Source organism: Nomascus leucogenys, chromosome 7b, assembly GCF_006542625.1.
Source record: "Nomascus leucogenys isolate Asia chromosome 7b, Asia_NLE_v1, whole genome shotgun sequence".
Lineage (NCBI taxonomy): Eukaryota > Metazoa > Chordata > Mammalia > Primates > Hylobatidae > Nomascus > Nomascus leucogenys.
Genome location: NC_044387.1, coordinates 73,846,567 through 73,867,448, shown reverse-complemented (window position 1 = coordinate 73,867,448; position 20,882 = coordinate 73,846,567). Strand labels below are relative to the sequence as shown.

The following is a 20,882-nucleotide window of genomic DNA, read 5'->3' as shown; positions in this document are numbered from 1 at the left end:
TCAGTGCAAAATGACTTTGAAAGCTATGTTGCATGACGCGAGGGAGTGAGGACGGCAGAGGTCCGCGACTCCCGGGAGAGCTCCACGGGCAGGGCCTGGGAGCCGCGCCGCGTCCGGGTTCTGCAGCTCAGCGGCCCTGTTGCTGACAGCTCCGCGCCGCGCCGACCCACTGCACCCGCTCCAGGCCGGCTGCCAGCCCCGCAGCGCCCGTCCGGAAATGGACTCTGGGCAGGCTTCCCGCACGCTCGGGCCACCGGCCCTTGCCCGGGCGGGAGGGTTCCCAGGGCACAGCCGGAGCCACGACTTACTGCGAGACGGAGACTCGCTTCGCAGGAACAGTGCGCGCTCGGGAGGGGACTGGGCCTCACCCCTCGGGCCTGGGCCTCGCTGCGCCCCCAGCCAGGGCCGAGGTACCCTCGCTCACGACATCAGGCGGCGGGCGGGCGACCCAGGACTTCGCACCCGCTCCTCTCCGCCTCCTCTTTCCTCCCCCGCAGCGGCGCTTCTGCAGCCCCAGGCGATCTGAAGGTGAAACTGCTTTATCCAAGGCCGTTTTCGGAGCGAGCGGCTCAAGTAGTAAAAACAGACCAGAGGAGGAAAGTCGGCCTCCTGGCTGGACTCTGAAGGGCCTTCACCGGCTGTCGTCGGCTCCAAATGGCTCTCTGGTCGGTCATTTTCATTCTGTGCTCAGGCCCAGAGCAGTGAGACATCTGTTTTCCATCAACCGCGAGGCAGAGGCAAATCCTGGATTAGATGTCGCCCAGCGCTCGCAGCATTTTCAGGCCCGGCACGACAGCTAATCCCCGCACAAAGAGCATGAAAACAAACACGCAAGTTGGTGCCCGGTTCCAGAAAGATTTCCCTGTGCGATGACTAAAGGCTCCTATAGCCAGCCTCCAGGATGGGCCAATCGCAGCACGGGGGGGCAGGAAAAGGGGGTTGGCTCGGTTTTCAGGGCTCCTGAAAACGCATCCTCCTCCCCAGTCCCGTAAACACAAACGCAAACACTGTCCTTTCAGGGGAAGTGAGTTTAGCTTGACGGGGCTCAGAGCTGAAATGGGCCAGCCTCCATCATGACAGTTCATTATAAGCAAGCACAGCTCCTGAATGTGAGCGAAGAAAAAAATCTCTGCGTTTCCTTCAAGTGAATTCTAACAAATGAGTCAAGTATGATACAATCAGTCCTGAAAATGATGAGCCATGACTGTCTCTATAGGTCTTTTTTACTCCGTAAAAGAAGTTGAAGTAGGGACCCTTCCTTCTCTTTTTCCTTCCTTCCTTCCTTCCTCCCTCCCTCCCTTCCCTCCTTCCTTCCTCTCTCGCTCTTTCCTTCCTTCCTCGCTCTTTCCTTCCTTTTCTCCCTTCCTCCTTCTTTCCTCTCTCCCTCCCTCCCTCCCTTGCTCTTTCCTTCCTTCCTTCCTCGCTCTTTCCTTCCTTCTTTTCCTTCCTTCCTCTCTCCCTCCCTTCCTCCCTCGCTCCCTCCCTCCTTCCTTCTTTCCTCCCTCCCTCCCTCTTTCCTTCTGCCTTTCTCTTTCCTTCCTTCTTTTCTTCCTTCCTTCCTCTCCCTCCCTTCCTTCCTCCCTCCCTCCCTTTCTTTCCTTCCTCTCTCTTTCCTTCCTTCTTTTCTCCCTCTCCCCCTCCCTCCCTCCCTTCCTTCCTCCCTCGCTCCCTCCCTCTCTCCCTCCTTCCTCACCTTCCTCCCTTCCTTTCCTTCCTCCCTTCCTTCATCAGTCACAAGGCTGAGAACAGAAAGCTGGAAAAAGCATGAGTCTACTTTCAAGGGCCTTATCTTCTTTGGGGGGCGGGGGGAAGGTGGAGAGGGACGACTTACAGTTTCAAAACACTATAAAATGATAGAAATGTATGCCCAGAGGGTTATAGGAACATAGAAGCAGGAAACAAAGAAAGGCCTCCCAGAGGAGGCTGCATTTGTTTGTTTTTTTTGTTTGTTTTGAGACAGGGTCTTGCTCTGTTGCCCAGACTGGAGTGCAGTGGCACAAACATGGCTCACTGCAGCCTTGACTTCCTGGGCTCAAGCGATCTTCACACCTCAGCCTCCCGAGTAATTGGGATTATAGGCACACCACCACACTCGGACATTTCATATAAATGAAATCATATAATATGTGTGGGCTTTTGTGTCTGGCTTCTTTCACTCAGCAAAATTTTTTCAGTTTACTCAGGTATCCACGTAGCGTGTGTCAGTACTTCATGACTTTTTATTGCCAAAGAATGTTATATTATATAAATACACCACATTTTGCTTATCTGTTCAACATTTGATAGATATTTGGATTGTTTCCACTTGTGGCTAGTATAAATAATGCTGCTATGAACATTTGAATGCAAGTTTTTGAGTGGACATATATTTTCATTTCTCTTGGGTATTTACCTAGGAGTGAAATTGCTGGGTCATACACTAACTCTACGTTTAACATTTTGAGGAACTGCCAGACTGTTTTCCAAAGCAGTTACACTATTTTACACTACCACAAGTAATGTATGAGGGTTTCAATTTCTTGGTGGGTGTGAAGTGTATTTCACTGTGGTTTTGCTTTGCATTTCCCTAATGACAAATAATGTTAAGTATCTTTTCATGTGCTTGTTGACCATTTGGGTATCTTCCTTGTAGAAATGCCTATTGAAATTTTGCCCATTTAAAAAAATTTATCTTTAAAATTGGGGTTAAATATATATAACAAAATTTACTATTTTGTTATATCAAAATGTATATATGTGTATATACTGTGAACAGTACATTTACATTGTTGTATAACCAACACTATTTGCCCATTTTAAATTGTCCTTTTAAACTTGTCTTTTATTGTTGAATTCTCACATTCTGGATGTGAGTTCCTTATCAGATAAGTGCTTTGAAAATATTTGTTCTTATTCTATGGGCTATCCTTTGATTTTCTTGATGGTGTCATAATAAAGGTCTTTAATAAATTCCTTTTACTTTCAAACTAACTAGAGTTAGTCTGTTGTCAGAAGCTGAGAACACTCACAGATGCACTGTGTTCTGTTAAATGCCATCCTTTTCTATAACAACCTGTCTCTCATCATATCTTCTGTGCAATATTGCCTTAGAACTTTGATTTTTATTTTTTCCTAAAGCTTTTCTCATTCTATCTGAATCCCACCTACATCTTATATTTACTGGGCACAGACTCAAAGCATCAGCAGTCACCACCAACACAATTATGAGCAGTTACCAGTGGCCTTCCTATTTATTTCCCGCTTCTAACCCAATTCTGGCCCAGAACCCTGCAGTCAAGGGCAATGACCTCCCTGTCTCTTGACTCCTTTTACACTGTTCCTCCCTTTCCTCAATTACATTGCCATAGCCACATGGGATCTTAGGAGATCAACGTCCTGTTTAATCTTTGGATCATCCTTAGTGCCCAGGACAAGGCTTTGCAAAATCCTGGAATACAATAATTATGTATTAAATGGAAATGAATCTTGTGCTCTATTTCCTTCATTTTATTTTATTTTACTCACTTTATTTATTTTTATTTTTTTGAGACAGGGTCTGGCTCTGTCACTGAAGCTAGGGTGCAGTGGCACAACCTCGGCTCACTGCAACCTCTGCTTCCCAAGCTTAAGCCATCTTCCCACCTCAGCCTGCCGAGTAGCTGGGACCAGAGGCATATGCCACCTCACCTGGCTAATTTTTGTATTTTTCAGGGAGACACGGTCTTACTTTGTTTCCCAGGCTGGTCTCGAACTCCTGAGCTCAAGTGATCTGCCCACCTTGGCCTCCTAAAGTGTTGAGTTACAGGTGTAAGATAACATTCTAGGCCCATTTTTAAAATTCTAAAATACTTATGCAGTCCTTGATTTTAAACTTTTCTCTCAACGGCCACAGTGGAAGATGAGGGCCTGAAACTGGGTTTCAGGGCAAATCTGTGGTGTTTAATTTATGAATGAAAGGGTGGAATTCTTTTGGGAAACAATTTTTAGAAGTTTGTGAGATGGTGAAAAAAGGTAGGGCTTCACAGATAAAGTTCTCAGGACCCATAAAGGCACTAAATAGCATTATTTGGGGCATCAGAAGTCTAAGGTGAATTCATTTCCTGGTAGATTTTTTTCTGGCGGATCAGGCTTTATGACTGCCACTCCTCAACAGTTGGGTCTGCTTCTTGCATGGCACTCTGAAACTTTGGATTCCAGACTAACTGAAATGCACCTGTTTGAAATAGTTGGAAAGAGCCAGTTTCATTCTGTCATAAGATCAACCAATGTTTACTGAGCACACACCTTATGTAAAACACTACCCTGGGCACACAGAGATAAGAGATTCGTTTCCTATAGTAAGGAGTTGGATGACTAATGGGTGCTATGGTTAAGATAAACACAATTAACTATAATCCAAAGCAGAATGAGGGGTCAGGACAAGGACAATCATCTGTAATCCAAAGCAAAGCAGGGTATTTTACTCTCCATAATAGAGGCATAAAAAACCGTTTTGAGAATTCAGGGAAGAAGAAATCACCTTTTTTTTTTTTTCCTTTGAGTAGTAGAAAAGGCTTCATGGAGAAGGTAGGGAAGGAGAACCAGTCTTTTGCCTAAAAATTTAGGATTTCTACACCACAATCCTTACTCTTCAGTAACTCCCTTACTAGTTGGGAAGAAAGTCATACATACAAGTGGCTACAACTCAAGACCATATATGAAAAGACTCATTTGGAAGGGTCACAGAAAAATGAGAGAGCACTTCCTAAAGTCCAGGAAATACTATATGGAAAGGGTAGACTTGTAGACTTGACTTGGGCCCTAAAAGATGGAAAGGATTTATTAAAATGCGTATTTTTGATAAAAGGCAATTAAATATTCTAGAAAATTTGGAAAATCCATAAAAGTATAAAGAATAAAATAGGTCAGGCATAGTGGCTCACACCTGAATCCCAGCACTTTGGGATACCAAGGTGGGAGGATCACTTGAGCTCAAGAATTGGAGGCCACCCTGGGCAACGTAGAGAGACCCTGTCTCTACAAAAAGAATAAAATAATTAGCTGAGTGTGGTGGTGCATGCCTGTAGTCCCTGCTACTCAGGAGGCTGAGGTGGGTAGATTGCTTGAGCCCAGGAGCAAAAGGCTGCAGTGAGCTGTGATTGCACCACTGCACTCCAGCCTGGGTGACACAGCAAGACATAAAACAGAAATCATTTACAGATCCACTGCCTACAGATAAATCCATTGCCAGACATACAATATGCTTAATAAATATTTGCAAATGAATAAGTGAATAAATTACATTACCATTTATAGTCTCTATTTTTTCTTGTGCACAACTGCTTTCTACAAAGGTTGTACCAATTTACATTCTCATTAGCAATGCATGAAATTAAGATACACATATTCACCAGCAGTGTTATTTTTAAATATTTGTGAATGATAGGAAGAAAATAATAACTTCCTTCTGAAATTTAGATTTATGGGATCATTGGTGATGTTGAACATTTTACATATGATCATTAACCATTACTATTTCCTTTAAATTGCCTATTCATGATCTTTGTACATTTTTCTTTGGAGAACTTAGAGAAAATCTGAAATTTTCTCAATCTTGGTTCCCCTGTGGCTATGACTGTGTGAGCATACTGCCATGGTAAGTGTGATTTACTTTTTAAAAATACATTCTTGGCCGGGCGCGGTGGCTCACGCTTGTAATCCCGGCACTTTCGGAGGCTGAGGCGGGCGGATCACAAGTTCAGGAGATCGAGACCACTGTGAGACCCTGTCTCTACTAAAAAATACAAAAAATTAGCCGGGCTTGGTGGCGGGCGCCTGTAGTCCCAGCTACTCGGAGAGGCTGAGGCAGGAGAATGGCGTGAACCCGGGAGGCGGAGCTTGCAGTGAGCCGAGATTGTGCCACTGCACCCCAGCCTGGGCGACAGAGCGAGACTCCATCTCAAAAAAAAAAAAAAAAAAAAAAAACCAAACAAAAAAACATTCTTATTCTTATTCTCTGTCTCTCCCTGCTCTCCAACATAGCCTCTAAACACAGCCAACTGCTTCATCTGGTGATCAATCAAAGAAATCATGATTTGTTGCAACACTGGAAGGACATCTTGGTGGTGTGAGAATTACTGAGAGGCAGTATGTTCAGATTGTCAAGCATCACTGAGTCACCATGACTCTCTTTTTCAAGTGCTGGTTTTAGAACTTAACTTCCTCCTATGCTGTAAAATTAAACTTCACAGCAATTCTTGCACTGACTCCCTCGGTTTCAACTGACCTGCACTTTCTTGCCTTTGAAGTGTCTGTTCCTGCTGAGTCTGGGGTGGCCTTTCCTTCATCTTCCCCTGTCCAAATCTTGCCCGTTTCTGATGAAGTTCAACTGGTACCCATGGATGAGAATGACCTCTTCCTCTGAATCCCATATACTTTGTATTTCAGTGACAGCACTTCCAGCCTCCTGGGTACTTGGGTTATCTCTACATGCACCTCATTTCCTTATTACCCTGTATACTCCTTGGGGAGTTTATGTCTTCTTTATGTCTAGGGTCCCATAATTCAATTAGCAGAAACCCCAAAACATTTTACAAATTAAAAAATAAAATCATGTCATTTAACAGAAACATGAGCAGAAAAAAAGAGCCACTTTGAAAGGAAAAAGCAAAGCTTAATTTTCAGTTGTATTGACTGTGCTTATGGTAAGATGTTGGGGAGAAATAAAAGTTCATCTAAACAAAGTTCATCTAAATCAAAGAACTCACAGAATCTCATTGCTATGGCCTGAATGTGTGCCCCCAACTTCATATGTTGAAACTTAACTGCCAGTGTGATAGTATTAAGAGATTGGTGCCTTTAGGAAGTGTTTAGATCATGAGGGCTCCCCTTTCACGAATGGATTAATGCCTTTACAAAAGGACTTGAGGGAACTAGCAAGCCCTTTTGTCCTTCCATCCCCTTCGCAATGTAAAGACGCTCACGGCACCACCTTGGAATCAGAGAGCAGCCCTCAGCAGACACCAAACCTCCCGATGCCTTGATCTTGAACTTTCCAGCCTCCAGAACTGAAAATAAATTTCTATTGTCTATAAATTCGCCAGCCTCAGGCATTTTGTTATAGTAGCACAAATTGGACTTGGACATTCATCTTGAGAACTTCTGGGGATAGAAACTAAGGGAAGAATTGAGAAACATGCCTCCTTTTGTCTTGTCAAAAGAATGTACAAGTTGCCCTCTTACTCTGCAGCCCTTTAAACCCTCTGCAGGAGAGGAACAGAATATCATGAAAGTTGCAACTGGAGTCTAGGGACTAAGAAAGTGAACTGGGACAAACAATTAATTTTAGATTGAACATAGAGTCAGCACAGGAAAGTAAGTACTAAAATAATATTTAAAAATAGCTGGGAAATTGACAAGGAAATTGCTACTGGCTTCCATTAGAGTAAGAGCATACTTTCTTGTAATATTTTCTTGAAATGATGATACATTGATCTTCTTTGACTAATCCATTAGCATAGAAAGATGTTTCTTAGTCTCCAGGGAGGCTTACTCAATAGAGGCTTCAGGTCACATTACAGAACCATACACTGCTTCAAATCAAATATTAAGAAAGAGCACACGAAACAGCCAAGACAGAAAGAGAACAGCTCTCTTTGGAGTCTTGGTGATTTTTCTCAATTGCTTGCCAAAAATCCCACTCATCATAAATCTGCTTATTTTTAATATGTGTCAGGCTTTTGAAGTTTCCAGCTAAAAACCTCACTTGCATAAAACAACAACAACAAAAAATAAAAACAGGCAAAAAAGTTTTTTGAACCGTATTGCTTGGGACTATTGTGACTGTATGTCTGTTTAATTCTCAAATTACAGATGAAAAAACAAATAAAAGGAACCATGAAAGGGTTTCTTTTGAAATCTTCCATCCAAAGTCTGAAAAAAATATGAAAATTGATTTATTTTCTTATTCTTTATATTAATCATAGATTTCAATGCTGTTTTTAATTTCCAAAAGGCTATATTCCACATGGAAGGGTTTTAAGAAACCTTTTTTCTTGCAAACCCTCATACGTTGAAATTTTTAATAAATATAATTTAAAAACAGAGAAGTGCACAAATCCTAAGGCAACAGCTCAATGAAATATCACAAAGGGATCATAACAGGGTAAAAACACCATCCAGAACAAGAACTGGGATATTTCCAACATTCCAGATGCACCCCTCCCTAATGTAGTTTTGAGCCTGATATATTTTTTTATAGAAATATTATAAATGGCAGCAAGTGCCCAGATCAGCCCACAAAAACCAGAAAATGTACTTGGACTCTAGCAAAATGGCACCACATCAACATCAATGTTTCCATGGGGAAATGCATTTTCAGCTCTGAACAGTGATCCCAGCGGCCATGTCCCAGACTCATGATCCTTGAACCCCAAGGGTTTCCAATGTAGGGATTCTTGGTGGGTGGGCCTATGTGGAGGAGAGGAGGAGCTATGTCTAGATCTCAGTAATCAGTTCCCAGTCTACATCAGCTTCAGGGTCTAAACAAGAGAAAGTGGCACTTTAGCCAGGCATATGCCAGGTATACTGACTTAGGAAAAAGATGCCAATTAGGGGTTCTAGTGAGGCACTGAAGTGTACGTTTGAGTTAGTGTGATTTGCAAGTTGCATCTGCCTGTATAGTGGACATTCAAGAGAATCAAGAAATGGGCCGGGCGCAGTGGCTCACGCCTGTAATCCCAGCACTTTGGGAGGCCGAGGCGGGTGGATCACGAGGTCAGGAGATCGAGACCACAGTGAAACCCCGTCTCTACTAAAAAAATACAAAAAATTAGCCGGGCGCGGTGGCGGGCGCCTGTGGTCCCAGCTACTCCGGAGGCTGAGGCAGGAGAATGGCGTGAACTCGGGAGGCGGAGCTTGCAGTGAGCCAAGATCGTGCCACTGCACTCCAGCCTGGGCGACAGAGCGAGACTCCGTCTCAAAAAAAAAAAAAAAAAAAAAAAAAAAAAAAAAAAAAAAAAAAAGAGAATCAAGAAATGTACATTTAGGTAACCAGTGTGGGTGAAGAATGCTAAGCGAGGCTAGTATATAATTGTTACTTCCGTTGCAATGACTGATCGTTGTAGATTTTCTCTGTAACACCTGATTCCAATTAAAAGCAAGCATTCTAATGTTAATAGCTTAACATTGAAAAAAGAACTTATTACAGCTATTTTATTGTGTTTTCTAGTAGTTTCCAAAATTCTCAGAAAATAAAAATCACCTAGTATGCTTGTCAAAACACAGATTTAAGGCTCCAACCCAGACCTCCTAAATCAGAACTTACCTAGGGGAAGCCTGATTATTTATGATGATCTAGCTAACAACACCTCTTGGTATTTCTTATCTTCAGGAAAGTACAAGAAACACTGGCTTGGTCTAACAAATATGAGAGAGACATGTGTTCGGTCAAAAGTGCAATATAAACCTTAGTTGCTGTTGTTGTTATTCATAATGATGAAAATGATGTGGAATGCTGAGAGGCTGCTTTGGACCAAAGTTTTCCTTAGGGTAAACAGTTCTGGTTCCAAATTTTCTTTATTGTTTCTTTTGTTCCAAGATTCTGAGTTACAAAAAGCAATTTTACAGATACCTGTTACTGTCTTCAGCGCATTAGATAGTTCCTCTTAAATAAAACTTATATTTTAAAATGGACAGAAAAGAGTTTGACCCTCTTAATCTCTTAAATCCAAGCTCTCCTCAACATTATGCAGGTTATGGGAGCCTATGCTGGTCAGGTTTTACTGCCCAGGGACTTAGAGGGGCATCCCCATTTATCAGTGGCTTATCTAACTTTTAGAGTCCTAGATTAATTACACAGTGCTCGTGGAAATGCAAATGAGCATGATCAACCGGTGTTATTGAAAAGCACTTTTGTAAGATGTATCAAAAATCTTTTAAATGTTTATATCTTATGCTCTAGTAATTTCACTTTAAAAATCTTTCTTGAGGCACTATCAGAGGTGTGGTCGCAGATATTGTCTAGACACTATCATAAGAGTACCAGCTCTGGGTTTCAATGCCAGCCCATCCACCATCCACTTTTTTTTTTCTTTTTTCCTCACCATGTCTTATGGTGCTAAGCTGCCACTTTCTAATTGTGCAATCTGGAACAAAATATGTAGCCAACTGTCCTGTGCCTCATTTCCCTCTTCTGTTAAATGGTAATAATAGTAGGTTTGTTACAAAGATTAAATTAGTTAAATAGTAATAATAGTAGGATTCGCCGGGCACGGTGGTTCACACCTGTAATCCCAGCACTTTGGGAGGCCCAGGCGGTGGATCACCTGAGGTCAGGAGTTCGAGACCAGCCTGGCTAACATGGTGAAACCCGTCTCTACTAAAAATACAAAAATCAGCCAGGCACGGTGGCATGCACCTGTAATCCCAGCTACTTGGGAGGCTGAGGCAGGAGAATTGCTGAACTCAGGAGGCAGAGGTTGCAGTGAGACAAAATCGTGCCACTGCACTCCAGCCTGGGTGACAGAGCGAGACTCTGTCTCAAAAAAAATAATAAATAAATAAAAAATAATAGTGGGATTGCTACAAAGATTAAATTAATTAAGATGCATAAAGAACTTGAAACAGAGCCCATCACATTGTTAGCAATTCAACAAATGTTAACTATTATTATAAGCTATTATTGCAAAAACATTCATTGCTGTATTATTTATGATAGAAAAAAATTGAAACAAGTTAAATGAACACAAATAGAAGCATGAAGACATATTTTTGCACATTCATACAAAAGAATATAATGTACCCTGGAGGCGTCACATAATGGTTAAAAACACAGGCTCTGGAACCTGAATGCTGGCCTGCCCCTGACCAGCTGTGTGGCTTGGGACAATTTTCTCAACAATCTGAGCCTCAGTTTCCTCACCTGAAAATGGAGAAGAACAATAATAGCGGGCTGACTGGCTCATACACATAAAGCACTTAGAACAGTTCCTGGCACACAGTCATTGCTTCATCAGTTAGTCTCTCCACTTACAGTTAAGTTGGTAGCCTGGCAGACCGGTGATATCTCATGCACACAAAGCTTCCCAGGCAGTGGCTGTGAAAGTACATACCCTGGTAGGAGATGAACTGAACAAAGCCTAAATTTCCCTTTGTATGAATAGACAAAATGACTGATGCAAGTCCAGGCCTGGAGGCTACGTGCACAACCACCATGAGAAGGAACTGGAAAGAGTTGTTTCACTGGCAGTATCAGAACAGACTGCTTTGATTAAGAGAAAAAAGAAAAGGGAATAAAGAAGACAGGCCCCCAAACAAAACCACCCACCAAAGCCACAAACAAGACTTGGCAAGAGAAAGGAGCTGAAAAGGCTTTCCTAAATCTCCAGTCTGCATCCACCTCTTTTCTTTTTCTTTCTTTCTTTTTCTTTTTTTCCTAGAGACAGAGTCTCGCTTGGTTGCCCAGGCTGGAATGCAGTGGTGTGATCACAGCTCACTGCCTCGAACTCTCAGGCTCAAGCAATTCTCTCTCCTCAGCCTCCTGAATAGCTGGGACCACAGCATACACCACCACAAATGCAATTTTCTTACATGGAAATATTGTGTAATGGTGAAGTCTGGGCTTTTAGTGTACTCATCATCTGAGTAATGTACATTATACCCAATAGGCAATATTTCATCCTTTATCCCCTTCCATCTTCCCACCTTTTGGAGCCTCCAATGCCTGTTATTCCACTATGTCTACATATACCCACTGTGTACCTCCCACTTATAACTGAGAACATGCAGTTTTTGACTTTCTGTTTCTGACTCATTTCACTTAGGATAATGGCCTCCAGGTTCATCCCTGCTGCTGCCAAAGGCATGATTTCATTCTTTGTATGGCTGAGTAGTATTCCATGGTGTATATGTACCACACTTTAATCATCATCTGTTGACAGACACTTAGCTTGATGACTTTGCTAAAGGACAGCTTTATTTCTCATAAAGGGTTGAAGCCTGCAGAGAGGCCATTCGGACAGGCTGGGAAGTGTAGCCTACCGCCAGAAGCTAGAAGCAGGCACTTCCTCCTCACTCTGAGTTTTTGAAAGACTAAGGGAAAGAGAATAGAGAAGGGATATTTCCATCTGCCGGGGGAAAAGATGTGCAATAACAAACCATCTTGGGAGACAGCCTTCTCACAGATTTAGAAAAGTATATTTAAATTTTGATGAAGCTTTTCAAGTATTAAAGTTTGAGTTACAAGCACAAGAGAGGATAAAACAAATCCAAGCAGAGATTCAAATTGTCATATAAGAATTTGTAGGCTGGGTGTGGTGGTTCATGCCTGTAATCCAGCACTTTGGGAGGCCCAGGTGGGCAGATTATTTGGGCCCAGGAGTTCAGAGACTAGCCCAGGCAATGTGGTAAAATCCCATATCTACAAAAAAAATAAAAAATAAAAAATAATTAGCCAGGAATGGTGGTGCATGCCTGTAGTCCCAGGTATTTGGGAGGCTAAGGTGGGAGAATCACCTGTCTGGGAGGTGAAGGCTGCAGTGAGCCATGATTGCACCACTGCACTCCAGCCTGGGCAACAGTGTGCAACCCTGTCTCAAAAAAAGAAAAAAAAAAAAGAAAAAGAAAAAAGCAAGCAGGCAAGCAAAAACAAATGAACAAATGAACAAGGATCTGCTCCCATGTTGCCCCACCTTGCTCCTAAAGGTTGGATGTGGTTTCTCTTATCAAGGAGCAGGTTTACAACCAGCCTTGGAAGCCTGGAAGGTATTGAGATGTTTCTCTGACCCAGTAACCCCAATTCCTAGAAAGGACAGGGATCAGCAGTCACTACACTCTTCTTCCACCCAGCCCTGTCCAGAGCTGACCTCAGGTTACCTCACTGGCAGCAGCTCCCCCTTCCCCAAGGACCCTGCCCCCAAAACCACACCTGGAAGCTTGAGACACCACCAGGTCGGTGTGCAGATGACTGCTATGGATTCCTGGTGAGCATGACTTGTGAGAAAAAAAGGCAGCCTCATATTGGAAGCCTGTGTTTCCTGAATGCCCCTGTACAGTGATGAGGAGGAGTGGGCAGGCTGCCATTGCCCCATCCCCTGTCTTCTCCCAGCCCTCCAGTGACAGCTCAGACAATGGTGCCCTGCATGTCTGGGTTTACTGCATGTGTTGAGTTTGGGAAAAGAGCTGCTTTTTTCAGATCTTGTCACTATCTTTCCTTGTCACAGTTCCAACACGACTTCTGGGGCTTCTAGGGTCACTGCTGCCTTATAGGGGTCTTTTCATTTTCTTTTTGTAATGGCCAGCATTAATTAATATTTATGCTGTGCCTCCAGTATGTCCAGAACACACAGAGTGTCCAGGAAACACAAGAGCTAGCCTCACTGAAGGTGTATTTAAAGGGGCCACATTTCTAAGAAATCACTGATTGCTGCTGTTTCATTAAAAATGCTCTCAAGAAAATAGAATCATCCAGTGAAGAGCACAAATCAAGAATCAAATATTTTGAGAGCTCTAATTCTTTCCTTTTGGTCCCCAGTGGAATAACCTGCATGTCAGTGAGCTATTAAAATGATTTGGCTCCATTTGGCATTCCTGGAAATGCAATTATTGCCCAGTTGCCTGTAAAACATTTGGGGACCCATGGAAAAAGATGGCGTTGCAGATTTCACAGGACTTTTGCTGTGAAAGAGACTCCTCAGCAACATTTTGCTTGATGTCCCTACATTTAAAATTAAGTTACCCAGGCCAGGCACAGTGGCTTATGCCTGAAATACCATTACTTTGGAAGGTCAAGGCAGGCAGATCACCTGAGGTCAGGAGTTTGAGACCGGCCTGGCCAACGTGGCACAACCCTGTCTCTACTAAAAATACAAAAATTAGCCAAGCGTGGTGGTGGGTGCCTGTAATCCCAGCTACTCAGGAGGCTGACGCAGAAGACTCGCTTGAACCTGGGAGGTGGAAGTTGCAGTGAGCCGAGATCTCGCCACTGCTCTCCAGCCTGGGCGACAGTGAGACTCCATCTCAAAAAATAAAAATAAAAATAAATAAAAAAAATTAAATCACCCAATGTGGCAACTAGGAGTATCTTGGAAAACTATATGGATTTGAAAGTATCTTGAAAAGCACAAATGCTCTTTATGGTGCATGATTCTGAGGTCAGGTTACAGCTTCAAAGTTCAGTTGAAACTCTGTTTTATTCTCCTGCAAAGAGTGAGAGAAGTCATATGGAGGAAAAAAACCCATCCTTGGAAGGTCTCTGGTGGGATATACTTAGCTACTTACCATATCAAAGAACACACATGGAAGAGTGCCAGACCAGGTTTAGAGTGAGGCTTTGAGGGTACTACAGATTTAAATGTATTCCTCCCACACACAAAGGAAAAGATCTCATTTTTCAAGTTGGTAACGTTTGTGAAGTCAGACACTGACCCTTTGTCTCCTGTGGTTTCTAGAGTCAATAGTTTGAGGAATTTCATTGAAGTTCTATTTGCATAACAGTTGCAAAATGTGAAGTGTACCATTCCCTCATTTCCAACTTGTTAAGTACCGTACTTGAAGGCACAGGTGGACAGTGGGCAAATACACCTGGTAGTTAAAGACCTATATATCAGGAAATGCTCCCTTAAAAAGCTGAGCAGGACTGGAGGTGTGATAAGGGATCTTGTTCCCAGCAGGTGCCTTGAGGTGAGACTATGCATATCTAAATAACTCCCAGGGCCACTCTAGGGAGTGCAATTCCAGTTGAGTTTTCTGATTCATCTTTCATCTTTTATGGGGGTGGGTCCCTTGAACACATTGGAGTGATAAAACAGCATGCTAATAAGTGTGGGAGGTGGTGGGAGTGTCCCTTGTTTGAAAACTTAAGTAGATATAAAAATTCTCAAATGCAAGGGATTATGAATGTAAACCACATTGGTGTTCCATTACTCTAGTTAGGGAGGCTTTGGGTACACCAAGGTCACCAGGCTCCCTGCTCCTTACATGCCTTCAGGGGCCTGTCTACCATTTTTTCTGATTCCATTGTGTTAGATCTTTGGCTGCTGCGCCTCACTTTTCCCAGGGTTTTTCATAAAATGGGCCTGGTGAAGAAATGACTCCAGTCTTGTCAAATCTTAGGAAGAAGGAATTGATGCTGAATCTTCTAAACGAACACATTTCTTTGTGTGTGTGGATATGGTTCTCAGTACCCACCCACTGCTCCAGATGTGCTCCCAGCTCCAGACCTTGCCTTGCAGGCTCACACTTTTGTAATGTATGGAAATTGTAAATGTTCTCTGCTTGGAATCCTCTGGATCAGCATCTAGAAACTTCCATCGGGATGGATACGGTGTTCCATCTGGGAGGGAAAAGGAACGACCCCATGCCAAGCACTATGGAGGGCAGTCTACATGTTCTAGCTTTCCATTCTTATCATAGCCTGATAAGGCAGACAATATGGTTCCCATTTTCAGGTGAGGAAAACAAGAACTGGAGAGGGTGAGTGACTTGCCCAAGGTCACTAGCAGTCAACCAGCCGACCTGGGACTCGAGTTCAGCTCTGTTTGACCTATGTTCTGGTCTTGACACATCTATGGCATATTATATTTTCCATACAATTTACTATGAAAATTTTAGATAAACACAAATTTTACATAAATGAGTTTTAGATTTATTTATTAAATAATAAAATTATTTATTATAATTTTGGATAAAGATAAATTTATCTAAAATTGTGTAATTTCTTTGTGTAAGAAATTACACAAATTTCTTCTTGTGTAAAGTAACCAACTTGAATGTATCATTACCTCCTGTGAAAATAAAAGTGTACTTTCCTTTTGAGACAAGGTCTTACCCAGGTTGGAGTGCACTGGCACAATCATAGCTCACTGCAGCTTCTACCTCCCAGACTCAAGTGGTCCTACCGCCTCAGCCTCCTGAGTAGCTGAGACCACAGGTGTGTACCACCATGCCCGGCTAATTTTTTATTTTTATTTTTTAGAGACAAAGTCTCACTATGTTGCCCAGGCTGGTCTTGAACTTCTGGCCTCAAGCGATCCTTCCACCTTGGCCTCCCAAAGTGCTGGCATTACAGGTGTGTACCACTGCACCTGGCCAGAAGTGAACTTTTCAAACCACACACAAGACCCATCTATTATTCCTGGATGAGCCTTCAACATGGATAAGCATGATCAGCAAGGAGCTTAAGGGTGATTTCAAACCACGTTTAACTTACGGCTCGTGAGTTCCTCCGGGGAGATTTCCGTCAGATCTAAAGTCTCAGATAGAAGCTAGAATGGACTTTGAAGATCACACCTCAGGACAGATAGAAAACCGTGAGGGACTCCCTTTTCCAGAGCCACCTGCTGGCCAGTCCCGGATGGAGACCAGAACGCTGATGTCCAGCCCGCCCTTCTTTCCACTGCACTGCATTATCTTAGCATTTCCTTTCTCCAATGTCACCAGTAAATCAGAGAGACATTTGGTAAACTTAGACGGTATTTAGGACTGTCGTTACATGCTGGTAGCAGTCATAATAAAATAATTAATATTCACTGAATATTTGCTATGCACTGAGTGCTGTATAAGGAACTTTGATGCATGACCACATTTAAACCTCACAATCATCCAGTGAAATAGATTGTCATCCCCATTATTTGGCTGAAGGAATACAGACTTAGGGAGATTCGGTAATTTGCCCAATAACATACAAGTAAAACAACGAAAGTGAGGCTCGACTCCAGGTTTGTCTGAATCAAAGCTCTTGCTCTTAACCCCTTGTTTTTAAACCCGTGTTCTTTGGCTTCTGCCTCTGTGTGTCGTCCGTCCCCCATCGGCCACCGCACCGCATACGCCTACCAGTGTGGCTGGCCCTTCCTGGGATTTAGCGAATTTTACAGATAAGGGAACTGGGGCACAGAGCGGTTAGGGAACTTGCACAGAGTTACACAGTGAGTAAGTGACCTGAAGTGTGAATCATGAGGAAGGTGTGATACCGTGATTTATAATAAGAAATATATATTTGGTTTTGTCTCTGCCTCCTGGCACATAGTCTTAAAATCCTTGCAATTGGCTGGGCATGGGAGCATGCACCTGTAATCCCAGCACTTTGGGAGGCTGAGGCGGGAGGATCGGGAGGGTCAGTTGAGCCCAAGGGGTCGAGGCTGCAGTGAGCCCTGATTGTGCCACTGCACTCCAGCCTGGGTGACAGAGCAAGACCCTGTCTCAAATTTTAAAAAGAAAGAGAAAGAAAAACCCTTGGAATGTACAAAGTGATAAAGAGCCTTTCTGTATGCTAATGAGATCATTAACGACTGAGGGCTCCCGGATTGCCTCTGGAGGGGGCTGGTTGCCAGGGGAACCAAGCAAGTGATTAGAGAGTTGGAACTTTCAGCCCCTTTCTCCCTACTCCACCCATACACACCCCCTGACCCTGTTTCCAGGGAGCAAAGAGGGGCAGGAGGTTGACTCAGTCACCGATGGCCAATGGTTTGATCAATCATGCCTTTGTAATGAGGCCTCCATAAAAACCCGAAGGAGCGGGTCTGGAGGGCTTCTGGATAGCTGAACACATGGAGACGCTGGGAGAGTGGCGCCCGGAGAGGGCATGAAAGCTCCAAGACCCTCCCTAGCCATCTCTTCACCTGGCTGTATGTAGTCATTCATCTGTATCCTTTGTAATACCCTTTATAATAAACGGGTAAATGGAATTAAGTGTCTCCCTGAGTTCCGTGAGCTATGCTAACAAAAGAGTGACCCCAAGAAGTCAATCTCTGACTTACGGCACAAAGTTAGACAAAGTTATACAGCTTGTAATCTACCTGAGGAAGGATCGTGAGAACTTCTCATGGACAGCCAGCTGGTCAGAAGCACAAGTGACAACCTTCAGCCTGCAACTGGCCTCTGAGGTCGAGGCAGCCTGGTAGGACTGAGCCCTTAAATCTCAGGGCCTGCACATACTGCAGTTAGTGTCAGAATTGAGTTAAACTGTGGGACACCTAAGTTAGGTGGGAAGGTGAGAATCTATTGACCTGACCAAACGGGATTTGTGAGGCCTGCGGTGGGCTTGGAGGGCGAATGATGCACACCTGTCCTTTCCCTTTGGCGCCTCCACCCCACCTGGGAGAGTCAAAAGTTCACTGGGAGAGTCAAAAGTTCACTGGCAGAGTCAGAAGTTCCGTTTTTTGTCAGGACCTCCTCGTGGGGCGACTCATCCCTCTCCAGGGCTCTAGGACCCCTCTGGGAGATCTTGGCCTCACTCAGAGACCACCTGTTTTCATACAATGGGTTCAGGCATTCATGTTGCTTGGGGTCAAATTCATTTGAAAAATACCCTTTGTATTCTGACTTAATACCTCCAGGATCCACAAACAGCATGGTGGCTTTAAACAAGGTGTACCTAGATAATAGATACAAGTTGTGGGAATTTGGAGAGGTGGGGAGACTTTCAAAGCGTTAAATGTATTTAAGTCCCATGGTTCACCTTTAGCTTTATCTAAAAATTAAATCTCACTTTTTCATTTTATCAGGCTCCTGTCGATAACAAACACAAACTACAAGTTCACTGACTCCACACCACGGGGCTCACCAGAAACTTATTTGATCAAAGCTGCCGTAGGTGATTCTTTGTTCAGCAGGAGGAGGAGGAGGAGGAGGAGGAGGAGGAGGAGGAGGAGGAGGAGGAGGAGGAGGAGGAGGACTTTCTAAAGCAATTCCCAGGACTCGAGATGTTGTAGCCCCCTCCCCACCTTGCAGGTCATAATGACAGCACAACCCTTTCCTTGACGTTTGCGCACCCCGTGAGCTACGACAGGTGCCTCGCTGAGCACCGAATGGGCCAGCCAAGAAGATAAAGCAGGCACCAAAGACCGGTGCCTGAGTGGTTTTCCACCCTCACCCATTCACACCCTGGAAACCAGCAAGCACCCCGAGGTGTGGCTGGCTGAGCCCACGTCAGGCTTCACCGCTGACTCACATGGCGTCCCCAGGCTCTGCTGACTTCTCACCTGGGTAGTCAAGGACAAACGCTCTATTCACCTGGGGCTATTCCTTCATTCCACAGCCCCACGGCAGAGGGACATAGTACCCTTTGAGCACTTTTATGGGGCAGTAAAACTTTACAGTCTCCTGCCTGCTCTAAACTGTTCCCACATTTCTGAATAGGCCTATTTATAACATGCAAGACTACTACAGTTTGTCCTTTGAAAATACTAGCAGATATTAGGTCCTTTCAAACGGGGTCGACTGAGTTACATCGGCTAGCAGCTGGCTTACAGAAACCCCAGAGAGGCACAGCTAAGCTCCTTACTGTGACTAGCTATGTTAGGAAATAAAACAGCATTTGAGTCTCACAACATCACTGGAACATTCATGTTGCTTTGGTGTCAAATCCAGCTGTGTCTCTCCTGCGATTTTTTGCTTCCTTACTCCCTTCCTGCCTGGATTAACAGAGCTCACTGTGAGCTTTGTCAGCAAATCCCAGTCTTTTCCTTCCATCTTCAGCTGGCAAAAAATTAAAACCAGGAAAAAGTAGCAACTCAATCACAACTTGTTTCTCCTAGCCCCGGATTAACCAGCTGGCCCAGAAAAAGAATTATCACACATTGAAAAGCGTCCTTACCTGCGTTCCATAACGGCCACTCCTGTGCATCAAAGACCAGAGCCAGCCTCCTCCAATCTGGGGACTCAGCTCCCCGCAGCCTGCAGACAATTGGGCCCATTATAGTCATCAAGCTGCCGAGTTAAAGGGTGGCCCTTACTAAAATATAAACAGCTAGTCAGCACAAGCCAAAGGGGCGGGGCTGCAGTATCAGGGGACAATGAGAGCCAATGATCAGCCTCTTTGGGCTCTGTTTGCTTAAGATATTGTGTTTCATTCCGAAGTAGGGGAGACGGGAGTGAGAAACACTGAAGAGTAAGGGCCGAGTTCTCATCTTTACAGCCCCCAGCAGGAAAAGCGTCCAAGTTGAAAAGTTTAAATCACTGCCCACAGAAGACCAATTTCAGGAAAGTGTTTGTAGACTGCACACATAATAATATGTATTTTTAAAGCCACAGACATTTATGTTGCATTAGCTATCTGTTGTCTTCCAGGGTTAATAAATGTGGTATTCATGAGGTCAACGGGAGTTTTTCAACCAAAGAACAAAGGCCAAGAAAGTTAGTTTGATGACATGCTTATTTTATTGAATATACTATCTGATCAGGAGCACTCACCTCATCTACAGAGCAAACGCTTGTTTGATTGGCACATCTTTATTTTTTATATTTATTTATTTATTTATTTATTTATTGAGATGGAGTCTCGCTCTGTTGCCCAGGCTGGAGTGCAGTGGCACAATCTCGGCTCACTGCAACCGCAGCCTCCTGGGTTCAAGTGATTCTCCTGCCTCAGCCTCCTGAGTAGCTGGAATTACAGGAATGCACCACCACGCCTGGTGAATTTTTGTATTTTTAGTAGAGACGGGGTTTCGCCATGTTGGCCAGGCTGGTCTTGAACTCCTGGCCTCAAGTGATCTGCCCGCCTTGGCCTCCCAAAGTGCTGGGATTACAGGAGTGTGCCACTGCACCTGGCCTACTATTTTTTTTTTTTTTTTTTGAGACAGAGTCTTGCTGTGTTGACCAGGCTGGAGTGCAGTGGTGTGATCTCAGCTCACTGCAAGATTGGTACATCTTTAGAACCCAGAGATATGGACTTATTGTATGCCCAAGTCAGCAAAATGGCTCACATTTGATGTGTCTATGTTCTTCTTCGTGTGTGTGTGTGTGTGTGTGTGTGTGTGTGTGTGTAGAGATGGGGGTCTCACTATATCACCCAAGGTGGAGTGCAGTGGCTATTCACAGGCACAATCATTGTGCACTGTAGCCTCAAACTCCTGGGCTCAGGTCATCCTCCTGCCTTAGCCTCCCTGGTAGCTGGGATTACAGGCTTGGACCTGTAATCATGCCAGACC

General features: G+C 44.0%; 1 protein-coding gene across 5 annotated transcripts in view; it reads right to left on the bottom strand.

The window, feature by feature from the left end:
- The window catches only part of TRIM2 (tripartite motif containing 2), a 132,949-nt gene extending 113,253 nt beyond the window's left edge, over positions 1 to 19,696 (bottom strand). For 2 of the 5 annotated variants that reach the window (XM_030816245.1, XM_003257850.4), the window contains exon 1: positions 19,550 to 19,696. In XM_030816245.1, coding sequence (XP_030672105.1) covers positions 19,550 to 19,579 — 30 coding nt within the window. In that variant the 5' untranslated portion in view covers positions 19,580 to 19,696. Of the gene's footprint in view, positions 1 to 308; positions 1,281 to 19,549 lie in introns of those variants that run through there. The other 3 variants (XM_030816249.1, XM_030816250.1, XM_030816246.1) reach the window with 2 other exon arrangements.
- Positions 19,697 to 20,882: the final 1,186 nt, after the last annotated feature.